At 45.0% G+C, this 17,924-nt stretch overlaps 1 protein-coding gene across 13 annotated transcripts in view; it reads left to right on the top strand.

The window, feature by feature from the left end:
- The window catches only part of LOC139578331 (CUGBP Elav-like family member 5), a 372,214-nt gene that overhangs the window by 329,668 nt on the left and 24,622 nt on the right, over positions 1 to 17,924 (top strand). For 5 of the 13 annotated variants that reach the window (XM_071405780.1, XM_071405778.1, XM_071405776.1 and 2 more), the window contains exons 6-7: positions 8,602 to 8,748; positions 16,032 to 16,197. In XM_071405780.1, coding sequence (XP_071261881.1) covers positions 8,602 to 8,748; positions 16,032 to 16,197 — 313 coding nt within the window. Of the gene's footprint in view, positions 1 to 8,574; positions 8,749 to 10,616; positions 10,641 to 16,031; positions 16,198 to 17,924 lie in introns of all 13 variants that reach the window. The other 8 variants (XM_071405769.1, XM_071405768.1, XM_071405770.1 and 5 more) reach the window with 3 other exon arrangements.

The raw sequence follows: 17,924 nt of genomic DNA, 5'->3' as shown, positions 1-17,924 counted from the left end.
GAGATAGGCTGGAGATAATCTGGAGATAGGCTGGAGATAGGCTGGAGATAGGCTGGAGATAGGCTGGAGATAGGCTGGAGATAATCTGGAGATAGGCTGGAGATAGGCTGGAGATAATCTGGAGATAGGCTGGAGATAATCTGGAGATAGGCTGGAGATAGGCTGGAGATAGGCTGGAGATAGGCTGGAGATAAATTGGAGATAATCTGGAGATAGGCTGGAGATAGGCTGGACCTCGTGTGTTCTATGATCTGTGGTTTTGGACAGCCACATTGTTTTTCCTTCTCCTCTACTGTATATCTCTGCCTCTCTCCTCCCACTCTTCTCTCTTTCCCGGCCTCCCGGGATAATAGGCAATAGACTTGTTTACTCCACCTTTCACTACATCGGCTGCTGAATGATTCATTTGTGTATGAGCAGCGGGAGGGGCGTGCGGGTGGGAGATAGGAAGAACAGAGGAAGGGATGAAGGAGAGATGGAAAAGCGAGTGAGGAGGAAAATGGACAGGATTTATCCCCTCCTGGTCGGAGGATTATAGAAATCTTCTCAGCATCTCATCTCCTGTGTCAGAGGTTTTGATGGGCGTGTGTTGGCCCCGGTCGCTCCGTCTCGCCAGGATTAGACAGACAGACAAACAGACAGACAGACAGTGCACCATTAGGCCTTGAGCTGGGCTTGGGATACTCAGAGGACAGTCCTGAATTATCCTACCTGACTACATCTGCATGAACAGCACTGCAATGAGAATGGAACAGCATCGTTACAGGACTAAAAGTACATCTATACAGTGTCTTGCAGGCCGTAATCATTAACTATTCCATGTAATGAATGACCCTGTTCTCTCTATTCAAAATTCTCCACATCTAGGGTCTATTTAAATTAGGAAATGTTATAACAAATGAATACCAACTATGTCAAACACAAAATAATAGGTGTGCAGCCTATACAAGCTATTCCAAAGGCAGAAGTGATCAGTCTAGGAAAAGAGATGGCTATGAATAATTTCTACCCGAGAGCCTAGCTGAATGTAAACACTATAACGAACAGCAGCAGTTTCTTAACAGATAAGCAGCAGATCCCCCAAGCATTGCAGAACACGCACACGCAAGCACACAACCATGCACACACACACACACACACACACACACACACACACACACACACACACACACACACACACACACACACACACACACACACACACACACACACACACACACACACACACACACACACACACACACACACACACACACACGCTCGGAGGACTTGAGCCGAATACATTTGCGTTTTTCATGTTGGGAGGTGTGAGTGTGTATCTATGTATATGTGTGTGAGAGGGATCTGCGTGAGTACATGTGTGTGGATATGACGTTCAGAGATTGTGTGATTGTATGTGGTCTCTTGTGAATGTGTGTGTATGCTAATGAGCGTGTGTATGTGTGTGTTACTGTTTGAGCATATGAATGTGAGAGAGAATGTGTCTATAGGTGGATGTCTCTAACCCTAAGTGTGTATCTGTGTGCATGAGTGTATGAGTCTATCTATCCATCTATATGTATGTGTGTGTAAGTGTGTGTAAATGTATGAAAGTGTGTGTGAGTGTGTCAGAAGCAGGAGTGGAATGGGGTTGTGGGAGGTGATGACGGGTCAGATGTGAGACCCTGACAGGCTCTCCCTTCCATTCCACGCACGCATGCCCCTGCCCCGGGGCTCAGACAACCTCACATGGCTCAACACGTCACACAATTAAACATTTAAACGCTGGAGCTATAAAGCACATTGCTGAGATTCAGGAAGAAGGTTTCTGGGGGAATGTCCCGGGACGAAATAACAGGGTCAGAACCAGAGAGCCCGGTTCTTCTCCATTTGAGCTTAGGAAAGGTAAGGATTGGTTCAACTTTAGACTGTGATGGAAACACTGTGGCGATCTGACAGTGTAGGCTTCTGATGGGAGGACGGCTCATAATAATGCCCGGAACGGAGCAAATGGAATGGCATCAAACACCTGGACACCATGTGTTTGATGTATTTGATACCATTCCCCTCATTCCGCTCCAGTCAATCCCATGACTCCATTCTCCCAATTACGGTGCCACCAACCTCCTGTGCTATCTGCCAGACAGGGAGATATGCTGAGAGGAGATAGTCAAAGCCCACAGCTGAGTGTGAACTCACTTTCATTTGTTTATTCACATCATAGAATGAGAGCCAGTGTCAGGGTAATACAATTACTAGTTTAATGTTAGTAGGTTACTTCACATGGATGAGATATCTATGTTCCTCACATTAAACAATTGCTTAATATTTATTATTCCTAGTGTCACTTTCCAAGCAATTGACATTCTAATCAGAGCCTAATGGATTACACTAATTTGTTATTTTACTAACCAAGCACTAAACACACAGTGTGTCTTAATTCATTCTCAGTGGTTACTTAGTGCAGAGTAATGGGATTCAGGCTATCATAATGATCATTTAAACATGAAACAGAACAATAGAAAGTTTAATAATGAACTCACTAAACTACTTCCTGTCAATAGCGGCTGTGTATTCCTGTTTGAGACAGTTGAGTAGGAACTAGGAACCTTTGTTCTAGTAACTAAGCCACCGTGTGACTAAACCAAAGAGACAGGGACACCGCTAAGGCACTCGCCATGTGACACTTGAGTCCGTTACAGGTTGCAGCTGCTTATGTAAGATGACGACATGCACAGGATAATTCAACCGTATTACCTTATTCTGAAGTTTTGCACAGAGACGGATGTGTAACGTTAAAGCAATTTTGCAGCTTTATGTGGACCATTCACACAAGGGGTGTGCTGTGTGTGCAGCTTGGAAAGGAACCAATTGGGCCCTGGCTGCAAAGGGAGTACTCATAAAGACAGACGACTTTTCATTGAATCTCAGTCCTTTTTCTCCTCTTTTCCTGTCTAAGAACAGCTGCCTGTGTTATTCCCACAGTTTTACTCCCTTTCCTGAACCTGCTCTAGATGCTCTGAGCCGGTGGGGATTCAGCCTCACACTTGGAAGCTTAAAATTTAATGAGACTTTTACTTCATAGTTTATCCACCTCACTGCTTTGTACTGTGGCGAGAGAGATTCTGCACCGTGATATCTTGACAGGCCCAATGAAATAAATTGGGTAGATAAACAAACATGGGAATGGACATGGAAGTAACAGGCCATTCTAACATGATGTTAGCATCTAAAGAGAAGGGCTTTTGTGATGACTTACCCGAAATAAAGCCCTCGGTGCCTGGAGCGGCTGTCATCTCCACAGAGAGGAGAGAGAGGGGGTTAGTGAAGCATCATCAGGACATGTTTAACCTCTTCACCTTTCGTATTAGAGGCTGAGAGTGTGGCGCAGTGGCACGATGGCTGCTAATAAATCCACTGTAAGTCTCCCAGGGACTCTGAAGCTCCTGGAGGTCATGTAGCAGTCTAAAGGTGCCGAGGCTCTGCCGGAGCTATGGGTTCACACAGAATCCACCCTGATCAATACAATATATCTGGGAGAGCCAACAGCAGGGCAGAGACACAGACTGATAGGATAGAAGAGTACAGAAAAGGAGACAGACTAGGATCTGCATTGGCATTGCACTCACACACTCAATCCACAATTAACCACACTTCCATAAGTGAGCACACTCCAGACAGCAGGACAGGACAGGAAGAAGGCTGGGGCTGCAGCATCCTCCCTCTGCCTAGCTCTCAGACAACTTAATACCGTCAGATTATATATTCCAACCCTCCCCAAGAACCTGGGAGCCTCAGCAGGAGAAGAAGCACACCAAACCAGCTCGGCCTTTAATAGCTTTTTTAGTGCTGTGGAGTAAAATTTTCACTGTTTACCACTGCTGCACATTTCTGTATTCCAGTCCTGCATCCCTGCTCCCAGACTCGCTTATAGTTATACCCCATAATAATGTTAATGGAACAGATAGTAAAACCGGGACAGACACAAAACAAGGCCCTTCTACCGGTATGACTGGGATGTGTAACCTTGTACTGACTCTCACGACAGAGTGTGGACTGTGGGTCTGGAGAGGAGATGAGGGGGAGGATGAGTGTGTGTGCTCTATTACAGTGTTGTTTTACCCTCATCCTACTACCTAGGAGTGCATGCACTTCATTGTTTAGTCATACAGTGCACTTAATGAGCAGGGGCCTAATGTGGTGCCGGTGGCGAGGAGAGGAGAGGCAGGCAGCTTTGTGAGGCTGTGCACTTATGGCTAGCCAGCCGTCAGGGGAGAAGGGATGCTGAAAGAGACAGGGCTGAATGTAGAGAGAGAGGGGGAAGAGAAGAAAAACATCTACATTCATCTTCCACTCCACTGACGATCTTTTAGCATCTCTGGCAACCTGCAAATCTCGCCTACATAAGCAGAGCCCAGCCCCGAGCCAGATTGTTGAGCCTGAAAATTAAATGTGATTGACACATTCTCAACCCCCTCAATAGTGAATTCAGAGAGAGAGAGCGAGAGCGAGAGCGAGAGAGACAGAGAGACAGAGAGACAGAGAGACAGAGAGAGAGAGAGAGAGAGAGAGAGAGAGAGAGAGAGAGAGAGAGAGAGAGAGAGAGAGAGAGAGAGAGAGAGAGAGAGAGAGAGAGAGAGAGAGAGAGAGAGAGAGAGAGAGAGAGAGAGAGAGAGAGAGATTTTATTAAATACCTTTATTGGCCCAATAGTTACATCATTAAAAGCACAAACTTAACTTCATTTTCACGGACCTAGAAAGTTAGAACCAAGCCTCCTTCCCTGTCCACTGTACATAGAACCCCCACGATGCCCCACACCCCTACAAAGTTCACCAACCCCCTATCAAATCAAATCAGACTTTATTTGCCACATGCGCCGAATACAACAAGTGTAGACTTTACCGTGAAATGCTTACTTACAAGCCCTTAACCAACAGTGCAGTTCAAGAAGAAGAAAATATTTAAGAAGAATAAGAATAACGAGGCTATTGTTGTTTTTCTACACATAATACCTCATAATGACAAAGCAAAAACAGGTTTTAACACATGCAAATTTACAAATAAAAAACTGAAATATGACATTTACTTAAGTATTCAGACCCTTTACTCAGCACTTTGTTGAAGCACCTTTGGCAGCAATTACAGCATCGAGTCTTCTTGGGTATGAAGCTACAAGCTTGGCACATCTGTATTTGGGGAGTTTCTCCCATTCTTCTCTGCAGATCCTCTCAAGCTCTGTCAGGTTGGATGGGGAGCGTTGCTGCACAGCTATTTTCAGGTCTCTCCAGAGATGTTTGATCTCTGGAATCTCTGGAATGTCCCGAAGCCACTCCTGCATTGTGTTGGCTGTGTTCTTAGGGTCGTTGTTCTGTTGGAAGGTGAACTTTTGCCCCCGTCTGAGGTCCTGAGCAATCTGGAGCAGGTTTTCATCAAGGATCTCTGTGGAAAAAGTCAAGGGGTTTGAATGCTTTCCGAAGGCATTGTACAGTATATATGCTTCAGTGTGAGCCAAGCCTGCACCTGCCCCAGCAGCACATCTCACATCTCACACCCCGCCCCCTGCATCTCATTGTCTTCCACACCGCCATTTTTGCCTGCCCCAACAGGTAGTTTACTAGGCAGTCCCTTCGCCTGTTGGCTATGCTATACCAAGGCCCTCCAACAAATAGATCCAGAGTCAGCCCCAACCTTACGCAGAGAGAGAGAGAGAAACCTCCCCAATGTGCAGCAGGCAGCCAGGGATTTAGCTGTAGCCCCACTGTGGCTTACCACACAACCCCCCTACAACATCACACAACCCAGCCCCTAATAGCACAAACACAGCCCCCAGATAGCTCCCCAGCCCGGGCCCCGGCCCCATCGCCACTCGCTGCTATTATTGACTATATCACATCAATTTCAGGGAGCCTCTTATCTCGCCCGACGCACAACCTTTCTACACTGTCAGATCAGAGTAATATTTTGGCCTTTTATAGGGATCGATTGGGCAGTTTTGAGGGGGAGGCAAGGCGGAGCGCAACAAAGGTCAAATGTAGTGCTAAATCATTTGAAGATTCTTAATGAATGGTGTGTGGCAGATGCACCTGCTGGTTTCATTATGGCAGTGCAGCGAATGGAAAGAGGGAGAGAAGGGGGGAGTGCTGGATCAGAATGAGAGATTGGAGAGAGAGAGAGCAAGAAGGGGGGGAAGTGCTGGATCAGAATGAGAGAGTTGGAAAGAGAGAGAGAGAGAGAGAAGGGGGGAAGTGCTGTATCAGAATGAGAGAGTTGGAAAGAGAGAGTGAAAGAAGGGGGGAAGTGCTGGATCAGAATGAGAGAGTTGGAAAGAGAGAGTGAAAGAAGGGGGGAAGTGCTGGATCAGAATGAGAGAGTTGGAAAGAGAGAGAGAGAGAAGGGGGAAGTGCTGGATCAGAATGAGAGAGTTGGAAAGAGAGAGAGTGAGAGAAGGGGGAAGTGCTGGATCAGAATGAGAGAGTTGGAAAGAGAGAGAGAGAAGGGGGGGAGTGCTGGATCAGAATGAGAGAGTTGGAAAGAGAGAGAGAGAAGGGGGGGAGTGCTGGATCAGAATGAGAAAGTTGGAAAGAGAGAGAGAGAAGGGGGGGAGTGCTGGATCAGAATGAGAAAGTTGGAAAGAGAGAGAGAGAGAAGAGGGGAAGTGCTGGATCAGAATAAGAGAGTTGGAAAGAGAGAGAGAGAAGGGAGGAAGTGCTGGATCAGAATGAGAGAGTTGGAAAGAGAGAGAGTGAGAGAAGGGGGGAAGTGCTGGATCAGAATGAGAGAGTTGGAAAGAGAGAGAGTGAGAGAAGGGGGGAAGTGCTGGATCAGAATGAGAGAGTTGGAAAGAGAGAGAGTGAGAGAAGGGGGGAAGTGCTGGATCAGAATGAGAGAGTTGGAAAGAGAGAGAGAGAGAGAAGGGAGGAAGTGCTGGATCAGAATGAGAGAGTTGGAAAGAGAGAGAGTGAGAGAAGGGGGGAAGTGCTGGATCAGAATGAGAGAGTTGGAAAGAGAGAGTGAGAGAAGGGGGGAAGTGCTGGATCAGAATGAGAGAGTTGGAAAGAGAGAGAGAGAAATGAGGAAGTGCTGGATCCAAATGAGAAAGTTGGAAAGAGAGAGAGAGAAGGGAGGAAGTGCTGGATCAGAATGAGAGAGTTGGAAAGAGCGAGAGAGAGAGAAGGGGGAAGTGCTGGATCAGAATAAGAGAGTTGGAAAGAGAGAGAGAGAGAGAGAGAGAGAGAGAGAGAGAGAGAGAGAGAGAGAGAGAGAGAGAGAGAGAGAGAGAGAGAGAGAGAGAGAGAGAGAGAGAGAGAGAGAGAGAGAGTGCAACACTTAGAAGAGCACCTTCACCAAGGTCAATATGTGCCTACTTGTGCAGATGCCAATATTAGCCCCTCCAATCTCAAATAATCATACGTCCCTAGTTTGGGAACCTTACTCTTGAGTGGCTGGACCAAGTTTAAACCACACACTATTAGAATAATTGGCTCCAAAAAGGGTATTCCGGCTGTCCCCCATAAGATCAAATCAAATCAAATCAAGTTTATTTTATATAGCCCTTCGTACATCAGCTAATATCTCGAAGTGCTGTACAGAAACCCAGCCTAAAACCCCAAACAGCAAGCAATGCAGGTGTAGAAGCACGGTGGCTAAGAGAACCCTTTTTGGTTCCAGGGATACATTTTTTTGGTTCCATGTAGAACCCTCTGTGGAAACGGTCCTACATCCAACCCAACATGGTCTTACCTGGAACCAAAAAGGGTTCTTCAAAAGGGTTCTCCTATGGGGACAGCAGAATAACCCTTTTAGGTTCTAGATAGCACCTATTGTTCTAGCGAAGGAAATAAAAGGAAAATATCCCAATACTGTATATTGGAAAAATAGTGAACATTTTATTTATGCACATTATCTTACTAGGGAAGTCAGTTAAGAACAAATTCTTATTTACAGTGACAGCCTAGAAACAGTCTTGTTCAGGTGCAGAACAACAGATTTTTACGTTGTCAGCTCGGTGATTCGATCAAGCAACCTTTCGGTTACTGGCCCAATGCTCTAACCAATAGGCTACCTGCTGCCCCATTATGCTTCCTTGCCCTAGGTGACATGTGCATTATGGTAAATATGATGGAAGGTGTATGGTTGTATCTGAAAAGAGGACATTAACAATATAAATAGAGCAACTTCATATGACTGTGTGGCCGTACTTATGCATGCAGACCGCAAACAACACGGACATAATATCATCAATAAGACAAATGTTCAGTCATGTAGTATCTGGAAAGCTATAAAACTGTGAGCTTGATGTTCGATGAGAGGAGCCTGCTAATATTGACGTTAACAACAGACCTAATGGCATATGAGCAGCTCATGCTGAACCATTCAACCATCCAATCACATTATCATGCATGACTTGTTTCAAACATGAGAAGTGAACTCTAGTTCTTTAGTTCATTATCTAAACATACATATAGTAGCCGATAATGACTGACTGTGTGGTATGTCATGTTGATGATAATGAGATTGACATATCAACTGCTGGATAGAGGTCTTGCAGACAGAGGAGGGTTGGTTGGTTAAGTGTGCGGTCCCTCTCTCCTCAGAACGGCTCCGATTCTCTCCCCCCCCAGGGCGCGTCCTCCAGCCTGGTGGTGAAGTTTGCCGACACCGACAAGGAGCGCACCATCCGCCGCATGCAACAGATGGTCGGCCAGTTTGGCATCTTCAACCCAGCCATCGCCCTGCCATTCAGCACCTACAGCACCTACGCACATGCAGTGAGTTAACTAACACAACCCATTACCCCTCTTATCCCTCAACACCCTCCAGGGCAGGGCCGTGAGTTAACTAACACAACCCATTACCCCTTTTACACCTCAACACCCTCCAGGGCAGGGCCGTGAGTTAACTAACACAACCCATTACCCCTTTTACACCTCAACACCCTCCAGGGCAGGGCCGTGAGTTAACTAACACAACCCATTACCCCTTTTACACCTCAACACCCTCCAGGGCAGGGCCGTGAGTTAACTAACACAACCCATTACCCCTTTTACACCTCAACACCCTCCAGGGCAGGGCCGTGAGTTAACTAAGACAACCCATTACCCCTCTTACCCCTCAACACCCTCCAGGGCAGGGCCGTGAGTTAACTAAGACAACCCATTACCCCTCTTACCCCTCAACACCCCCCAGGGCAGGGCCGTGAGTTAACTAACACAACCCATTACCCCTTTTACACCTCAACACCCTCCAGGGCAGGGCCGTGAGTTAACTAACACAACCCATTACCCCTCTTACCCCTCAACACCCTCCAGGGCAGGGCCGTGAGTTAACTAACACAACCCATTACCCCTCTTACCTCTCAACACCCTCCAGGGCAGGGCCGTGAGTTAACTAAGACAACCCATTACCCCTCTTACCCCTCAACACCCCCCAGGGCAGGGCCGTGAGTTAACTAACACAACCCATTACCCCTCAACACCCTCCAGGGCAGGGCCGTGAGTTAACTAAGACAACCCATTACCCCTCTTACCCCTCAACACCCCCCAGGGCAGGGCCGTGAGTTAACTAACACAACCCATTACCCCTCTTACCCCTCAACACCCTCCAGGGCAGGGCCGTGAGTTAACTAAGACAACCCATTACCCCTCTTACCACTCAACACCCCCCAGGGCAGGGCCGTGAGTTAACTAACACAACCCATTACCCCTCTTATCCCTCAACACCCTCCAGGGCAGGGCAGTGAATTAACTAACACAACCCATTAACCCTCTTACACCTCAACACCCCCCAGGGCAGGGCCGTGAGTTAACTAACACAACCGCCAACCCTCCATACCCCTCTTATCCCCCAACACCCCCCAGGGCAGGGCACCATCCACACATGGCAGACCCCAGGCTCTTTGATGAGCTCACCTGTCCCGTGCTGCTCCACCCTCCGCTCCCATCTCCTCTCCCCAGGGCCCCAGAGCTGCACCAGGGGCCAGAGATGACTCAGAATATTACATAGGAATCTTATCTCCACGCACACCTCTTTAGCCTGCGTACAGAGTTACTGCCGCTTAAATGGAAATGGAATTAAGAAAAGGGTTCAGTCCAACACAGATAAAAACCTAAACCCCAGTCACAGCTGTTAGAGTATGTATATATTTATTAAACTTTTACATTTTTTCTTTATTTACTTATTTGTATGCACGGGCAGATTTTTTTCTTCTTCTCTAAATGCCAGGATGAATTTTTGAGGCTGCCCAAGTCTCAGGGGCTTCCCCATTTTCCTGACATTCATATCACAGGCATGAGGGCCAGTATGAAATGTGTAAATTGACAGTCCCAGAGTAATTGCGAGGCCATCTCTGTGCTCTCTCCAGTAAAACTCATGCCTTCATTACAATTCATGAAATGCAGCCCATACCCGGGAAATGTGAAGAAATGCAAATATTTCAGGAGTGGTGGAGGCGGTGGTGGTCTGCTGGGAGAGCATTGTGTCCCGCTCAGGTTGGCCATGACTCTTACTTACTGTGGCAGAGCCCCACGCACCCCATCACACACACACACTCACACACATATACATATGCATACACACACAGCTACACACTCTGTCACTAACTCTATGTCACACAACAACATGTGTCTTGTTTTTCCAGGCACTGCTGCAGCATGACAATGAGGTGGGTACATGCAAATCCATTGCTTAAGTTTTGTGAATGATACGTTTCTAGTCATGTTAGATATTTGATGATTATAGTTCCATTTATTAGATATTAGTTACAGTCATTATAGTTCCATTTATTAGATATTAGTTACAGTCATTATAGTTACATTTATTAGGTATTAGTTACAGTCATTATAGTTACATTTATTAGATATTAGTTACAGTCTTTAACTCCAACAGGGTGATACACTTTAAATGTTTCTTTACTTTTTAATAAACTACTACACCCTCCCAAGAAGAAAACCCACAATGACAGAGAATAACTTTATCTCAGAAGATCCTGTATGTATTCCTCCTTTCGTTTGCCAGTATATATAGCTAGCTATGGAATACAGACATCTACAGGGATCCTATATATACACACAGTACAGTAAAATGCAAATTCAAAGAGCTGCTTCACAAATACAGCAGTGGATAGGATTATGGAGTGTAGCTGACAGCCTGTAAATTGGATTTTAGTCAAACCAGGGAAGGGGGGGATACAACACTGACAACATGTGCCAAAAATGAGAAATGTGCCATTTTCAAGATAGACGCAGCACTGTTCTGACAGATGACATCCCATTTGTGATTTCACGAAACATAGGGAGAGAGAAGGAAGATAGTCCTATACCATTCCAAATGGCTGATAATAGTTGTTTTAAAGAAGCAGTGTAAATACACGACAAAACAAGCTACCCATTTTCCCCTGTCGTCTGTCAATAGACATGGAGCATATTTGTACATGATTTGAGTCCCTACTTCCTCTCATCTCAATCCATGTGTATATTCTTAAGAACAGCCATTTCAGCTTGCTGAATTTTTTACAATTTATTTAACCTTTATTTAACTAGGCAAGTCAGTTAAGAACAAATTCTTATTTACAATGACGGCCTACCCCAGCCAAACCCTAACTGGGACGAGGCTGGGCCAATTGTATACCGCCATATGGGACTCCCAATCACAGCCAGTTGTGATACAGCCTGGAATCAAACCAGGGTCTGTAGTGACGCCTCTAGCACTGAGATGCAGTGCTTTAGACCACTGCGCCACTCGGGAGCCCCCATCCCGAGTCAGCGTGAGAAGGGAAGGCTTGGAGATGTGTGACACTAGAGGCACAAAATCACCCAAAAATATGTATTCGCTTGAATGTGCGAAAAATGTATGACTTGAGAAAGGAGTAGTTTTAACAATGTGCAATTGGTAAAGTTATGTGTGGGTAGATGTAGGAGGCACATGAGTGTAATACTCACATTGACAAACATTGCCCCCTGTTGGAACTAGTCAGAATACATATAGCTGATGCTTTTCAACACAACACAACCTAACAGATCAGGAAATGATCAACTATTAAAACTAAATGTAAATTGAGAATGTGTTTTACAAAACATCCATGATAGAGAGGACCTAACAACTGATATTGAACTGATTTGCCTGTACTCTCGTCTAATCAACATCACCAGTCAGTTCCTTGCTCAAGCAGGAACTATGCACAGCCAATAACTAGCAGGATGTTTTATATGATGCCTAATTAAAGGTCCCAAACACAATACAAGAGAGAAAACATTTATTTAGGTAAGGCAACTGTACGGATCTTGAAATTTCATAAAAAAATTATCTTATAAGTGTGACACCCTCCCAAACCAACACACACACACACACACACACACACACACACACACACACACACACACACACACACACACACACACACACACACACACACACACACACACACACACACACACACACACACACACACACACACACACACACACACACACACACACACACACACACAGCAAAGTGCAGCAGGGATTAAACAAACCCTATTAAACCCCACTAAGGAGATACATGATGGTAACAAATGAAGCCATTAAGCTCAGTCCAGGAAGTTGCAGTGGACCCCATTGTCTTCAGGTTTTCTCTGCTGGAGTGCACACCAGTCTGCAGTTTCAGGCAATCTGCAGGTCCAAGACCTCAATAACCGGGGTTTTCTCTTTTGCTTGCTCCACCGATCCCCCCCCACACACACACACACACACACTTCTCCTCCCTAGCTCCCCCATTCTCTCCTCCTCAGTACCTGTGCAGGACTGGCTGGAAGGGTCACATGTGACAGTGCTGAGAGTTAGCAAGTCACAGAGCAGTGCTACAGAGATAATTGCCATGTGATAAAGAGGTGATTGCCTGCTGGCGCCAGGGGAGAATAAAACCATCAGGTTGCAACAAAATAGCAGATGCCTGACAGTAAATGGATGCTGTAGCACGGGCAACTTTTTCCCTGCTTCTTTTCTTCTCCCTTTGTTTCTTGTCTTCTTTTCCTTTATTTTTCTTGTCGTAGCAAGAAAAGGTTATGGCCATGGTGATGAAGACTTGGTTCAATGTAATTTAGCTCTTTGTCTGCCACAGACATTTTGCTATCTACTGCCGAGGATAAATATACCGTAGCAATGGCTTCTGAATGTGGATGAATGTTGTAGAAAAATAAAATTACTCTGAATATCTCTGTCAACACTTCCAGTTGGTTGACCAAATTACTCTGAATATCTCTGTCAACAATTCTAGTTGGTTGACCAAATTACTCTGAATATCTCTGTCAACACTTCTAGTTGGTTGACCAAATTACTCTGAATATCTCTGTCAACACTTCCAGTTGGTTGACCAAATGACTCTGAATATCTCTGTCAACACTTCCAGTTGGTTGACCAAATGACTCTGAATATCTCTGTCAACACTTCCAGTTGGTTGACCAAATGACTCTGAATATCTCTGTCAACACTTCCAGTTGGTTGACCAAATTACTCTGAATATCTCTGTCAACACTTCCAGTTGGTTGACCAAATGACTCTGAATATATCTGTCAACACTTCCAGTTGGTTGACCAAATTACTCTGAATATCTCTGTCAACACTTCCAGTTGGTGGACCAAATTACTCTGAATATCTCTGTCAACACTTCCAGTTGGTTGACCAAATTACTCTGAATATCTCTGTCAACACTTCCAGTTGGTTGACCAAATGACTCTGAAATTCTCTGTCAACACTTCCAGTTGGTGGACCAAATTACTCTGAATATCTCTGTCAACACTTCCAGTTGGTTGACCAAATTACTCTGAATATCTCTGTCAACACTTCCAGTTGGTGGACCAAATTACTCTGAATATCTCTGTCAACACTTCCAGTTGGTGGACCAAGGCTTTTTATCAGAGCCAGTTTGTATCTCCCACTCTCATTCCAACATAATTACAGGCCTGAGCTTCCGACTTTCTGCATTGTAATTTTGAAAAACATCACTGAATGCCATGGTGTTATGCATGACAGTCTGGCAGCTGACATGAAGGACTGCATTATCACACAATGCATGTAAAGGAAGGGATATACGGAGGCCTTCCGCACCACTCTGTTATTCTACCATCTAGGCCTTCTGCAGCTTGTATCAGCTTGTATAGGCCACTGGCAAATGGATTTCAAGCTCATTCAAGTAAGCCCAAGTCCCAAGAGCCTATTGAAAGCAGGCAGAAGAGCCTGAGAGGGGGACAAAAGCCAGTGACTGGTGTGACATATACAGGGGCCAATGAGATCAGAGGCCCTCTACCCCAAACCTACAACCCTAGTCTGATCTTAATGAGGGCATTAACACCATCCCTATCCTTCAACAAGCACAGCTCTCACATTGACTTCCTCTCATTGTTTGTTTTCTTTGGTTTAGATGTCCTTTTCTGAACCCCTAAAATCGCAATTTATCTTATTCAGAGCAGAATGGATGATCCCCATTTGTCACGTTGATACAATTATGCAAATGACAAAAGGAGTTAATAGATAGCGCTGGTAAGGCATGTGGCTAATGGATGAGGTGCCAGCGGGACAGCCGCTTTGTGGCGGGACAGCCACTTTCAGGTTACCTGACAGGGGCATTGAGGGAAAATAATTGGCTTTTCCTATCCAGGGACTCCACGCAAATACAGGGAGAGTGGCATCTTCTGCCTCAACCGCACAATATGGTCATTAGCATCAGAGCTAGCTATAGTGGCGGAGTGATTTCTGCTTAGCTAAGTCAGACTCGGGGGGATCCACTTTTTCAACTGGACGGAGGGAGCTGTGGGTTATTAAACAGGAATAAGGAGCAATGGAATAGTCCCACCATGCTCATGTTTTTCCTCCAAATACTGTAGCTGCCTCCCTGAACATGAAGTACATGCCCCACACAATAGCATTGATTCCCCAGATAAACCCTCTAGTCCAGAGGTTGCAAACACCATTGTACAGTGATGGATTTTCTCTGGAATTAGGCCCTCTGCACTGCAGAGAGAAAACTAAGAGCAGAAATACTAGGTATGTGTGTGGGGGTATATTCTAGGCAGTATTGGATAGAGAATGGGTTTAGCTGTGTGTGTGTTAATGCTAAGTGGTAGAGGGTGTCAGCCCAGTTCTTTAACAGTGTGTCCAGTATAAATGGACTGCCATTACAGGTCGCTGCTAATGACACGCCAGTGGCACCGCAGCAAATGAAAAAGAGCTCAACCAGCGCAGCCACTGAGAGATGTCACTGCCCCTCCACTTTACCTTACACAACCAGAGAGGGACACTCACAGAGAAGTTTGACAAAGGAAGATAAATGCAATTCAATTCAATTCTCCCTAGAGACAGGAATAATATGCACATGTCAATCCGTTGATTTAAATGAGCCCAACAGACAGCTATTGAACCATTCCTTCAGCTGCTGACAGCCCACTCACTGTGAGGATAGACAGATTCACTAAACATCGCTTTACAGACTTTTATCCCCTTCCCATTATTTTATTCCCGCTCTCCTTTCTGTTCACTTTCATGCACTATCCATCCATCAACTCCCATCTCTCTCTCTCTCTCTCTCTCTCTCTCTCTCTCTCTCTCTCTCTCTCTCTCTCTCTCTCTCTCTCTCTCTCTCTCTCTCTCTCTCTCTCTCTCTCTCTCTCTCTCTCTCTCTCTCTCTCTCTCTCTCACTCACCATCCATACTAATCTTTCTCTGTTCTCCCACCATCCATACTAATCTTTCTCTGTTCTCCCACCATCCATACTAATCTTTCTCTGTTCTCCCACCATCCATACTAATCTTTCTCTGTTCTCCCACCATCCATATTAATCTTTCTCTGTACTCCCACCATCCATACTAATCTTTCTCTGTTCTCCCACCATCCATTCATCTTTCTCTGTTCTCCCACCATCCATACTAATCTTTCTCTGTTCTCCCACCATCCATACTAATCTTTCTCTGTTCTCCCACCATCCATTCATCTTTCTCTGTTCTCCCACCATCCATTCATCTTTCTCTGTTCTCCCACCATCCATACTAATCTCGCTCCATCTCTCCCTCCTGTTCCCCCAGCTCATGCAGCAACAGGCAGCCATCATGGCAGCGAGCCACGGGGGCTACCTGACTCCCAGCGTGGCCTTCCCCGCCACCCAGATTCACCAGATGGGGGCGCTCAACATCAATGGTCTCCAACACAACTCCATGACCCCAGTGTCGGCTGAATTTCATCAGGCGCTGGGTGAGCAATGCGTTTCATTCCCTTTGTGTGAGTGTTTGTGTGAGTGCGTGTGAGTGTGAGTGTGGGGAGAGGGAACTCAGACTGCAGCAAGGCCAAGAGAAAAAGTAGATTTATCCTGCCTACTACTGATAATCCCAAATTATTCAGTTGGAGAAAAATGTAATCTGATGTGATTTGCATATTTATGTTGTGTATGCAGATATATTTTGGTGCGGGAAATCGAATCGGGAGCATAATAGATTTGTTACAGGTACAGGCACTAATTTCCCCTCCGTCACTGGTTGAATCAATGTTGTTTCCACATCATTTCAATGAAATTACGTTGAACCAACGTGGAATAAATGTTGAATTGACGTCTGTGCCCAGTGGGGATCTGCATGCAATTCCCTCTGTTTTCCATTACAAACGGCCCCATCATTCTATACAGACACATTACAGAGGACTTTGAGATAGCTACTGCATAACATTTGCTTATTCAGCAAAACTTCATTTTTGTCAACCTGAGGAATCCACAAGATCTTCTCTTACAAAGCATGCATCGAAATGAATAATACAGAAGTCTTTGTTGTGTTTATTTGTATTTTTCCCGACATTGCAGTATTGTGACTTTGGTAACTGTATAACTGAATAACTGTATATCAATGAGGGAATCAACAGTTAAGATGGTGCATCAGTCTGACATGACACACTTTGAAGCACCTTTACTTTCTACTGTGAAAATCAATATCACAGAATGGATTCTGTCAGTGACCATCTCTCTCTCTCTCTCTCTCTCTCTCTCTCTCTCTCTCTCTCTCTCTCTCTCTCTCTCTCTCTCTCTCTCTCAATTCAATTCAATTCAATTCAATTGACTTTATTGACATGGCAAGTTATTATTACTTACATTGTCAAAGTATACATATCGAAAAATTTAAATAAAATATATATGTATATATATACACAAAATATATATATATTTATATATAAATAAATGGTGGGACTAACAGCAATAATAATAGTAGTAGTGGACATGGGATTACCATTAATAACAGCTACAACAACAATATTAATCAGAACAACAATACATTAAAGCAACAGTAGTAGACCAGTGTCAACATGACTGAGAAGTCTCTCTCTCTCTCTCTCTCTCTCTCTCTCTCTCTCTCTCTCTCTCTCTCTCCCTCTCTCTCTCTCTCTCTCTCTCTCTCTCTCTCTCTCTCTCTCTCTCTCTGACATGGTTTAATGCATGTATGATGGAACATGCCAATATACACATGCTGTTTACTGTATATGTATATGCACTCATTTGAAAAGTTAAGTTGTTGGAGGAGGCTGGAGAGGGGCTATTTGTCAAATATTTACAGTGACATTTTTAGTGCAAAGTGGGCACTTTTTTACACACGGATAATCAATCAAAGAAAGTGATTAAAAGTGTAGCTGAGGGGCTTCTCCTCTGTTGATAATACAGGACAGAATTACACTGCATTGTGTGTGTTGTGTTTGACTGCAGTATAATACCACTGTGATGAAAGAACAAGAGACGGGACCACCGCATGTACTTTATATGCACATATTGTATGGACTATGTGTGCAGTAAATACATGATGATGATCATGATATTGCATCACCTTGTACGAGAGAGCAATCCTGTATGATATTCATAACAGGGGGGGGGGGGGGTTGAGTCAGTGATGTATCAATCCACAATACAAGGAGCTTTGTGAATGGGCCTGTGGTATTGAAAAGAA

This window comes from Salvelinus alpinus, chromosome 6, assembly GCF_045679555.1.
Source record: "Salvelinus alpinus chromosome 6, SLU_Salpinus.1, whole genome shotgun sequence".
In the NCBI taxonomy this organism is placed as follows: domain Eukaryota; kingdom Metazoa; phylum Chordata; class Actinopteri; order Salmoniformes; family Salmonidae; genus Salvelinus; species Salvelinus alpinus.
The sequence above is the reverse complement of the archived record's forward strand: the minus strand, read 5'-3'. Positions and strand labels throughout refer to the sequence as shown.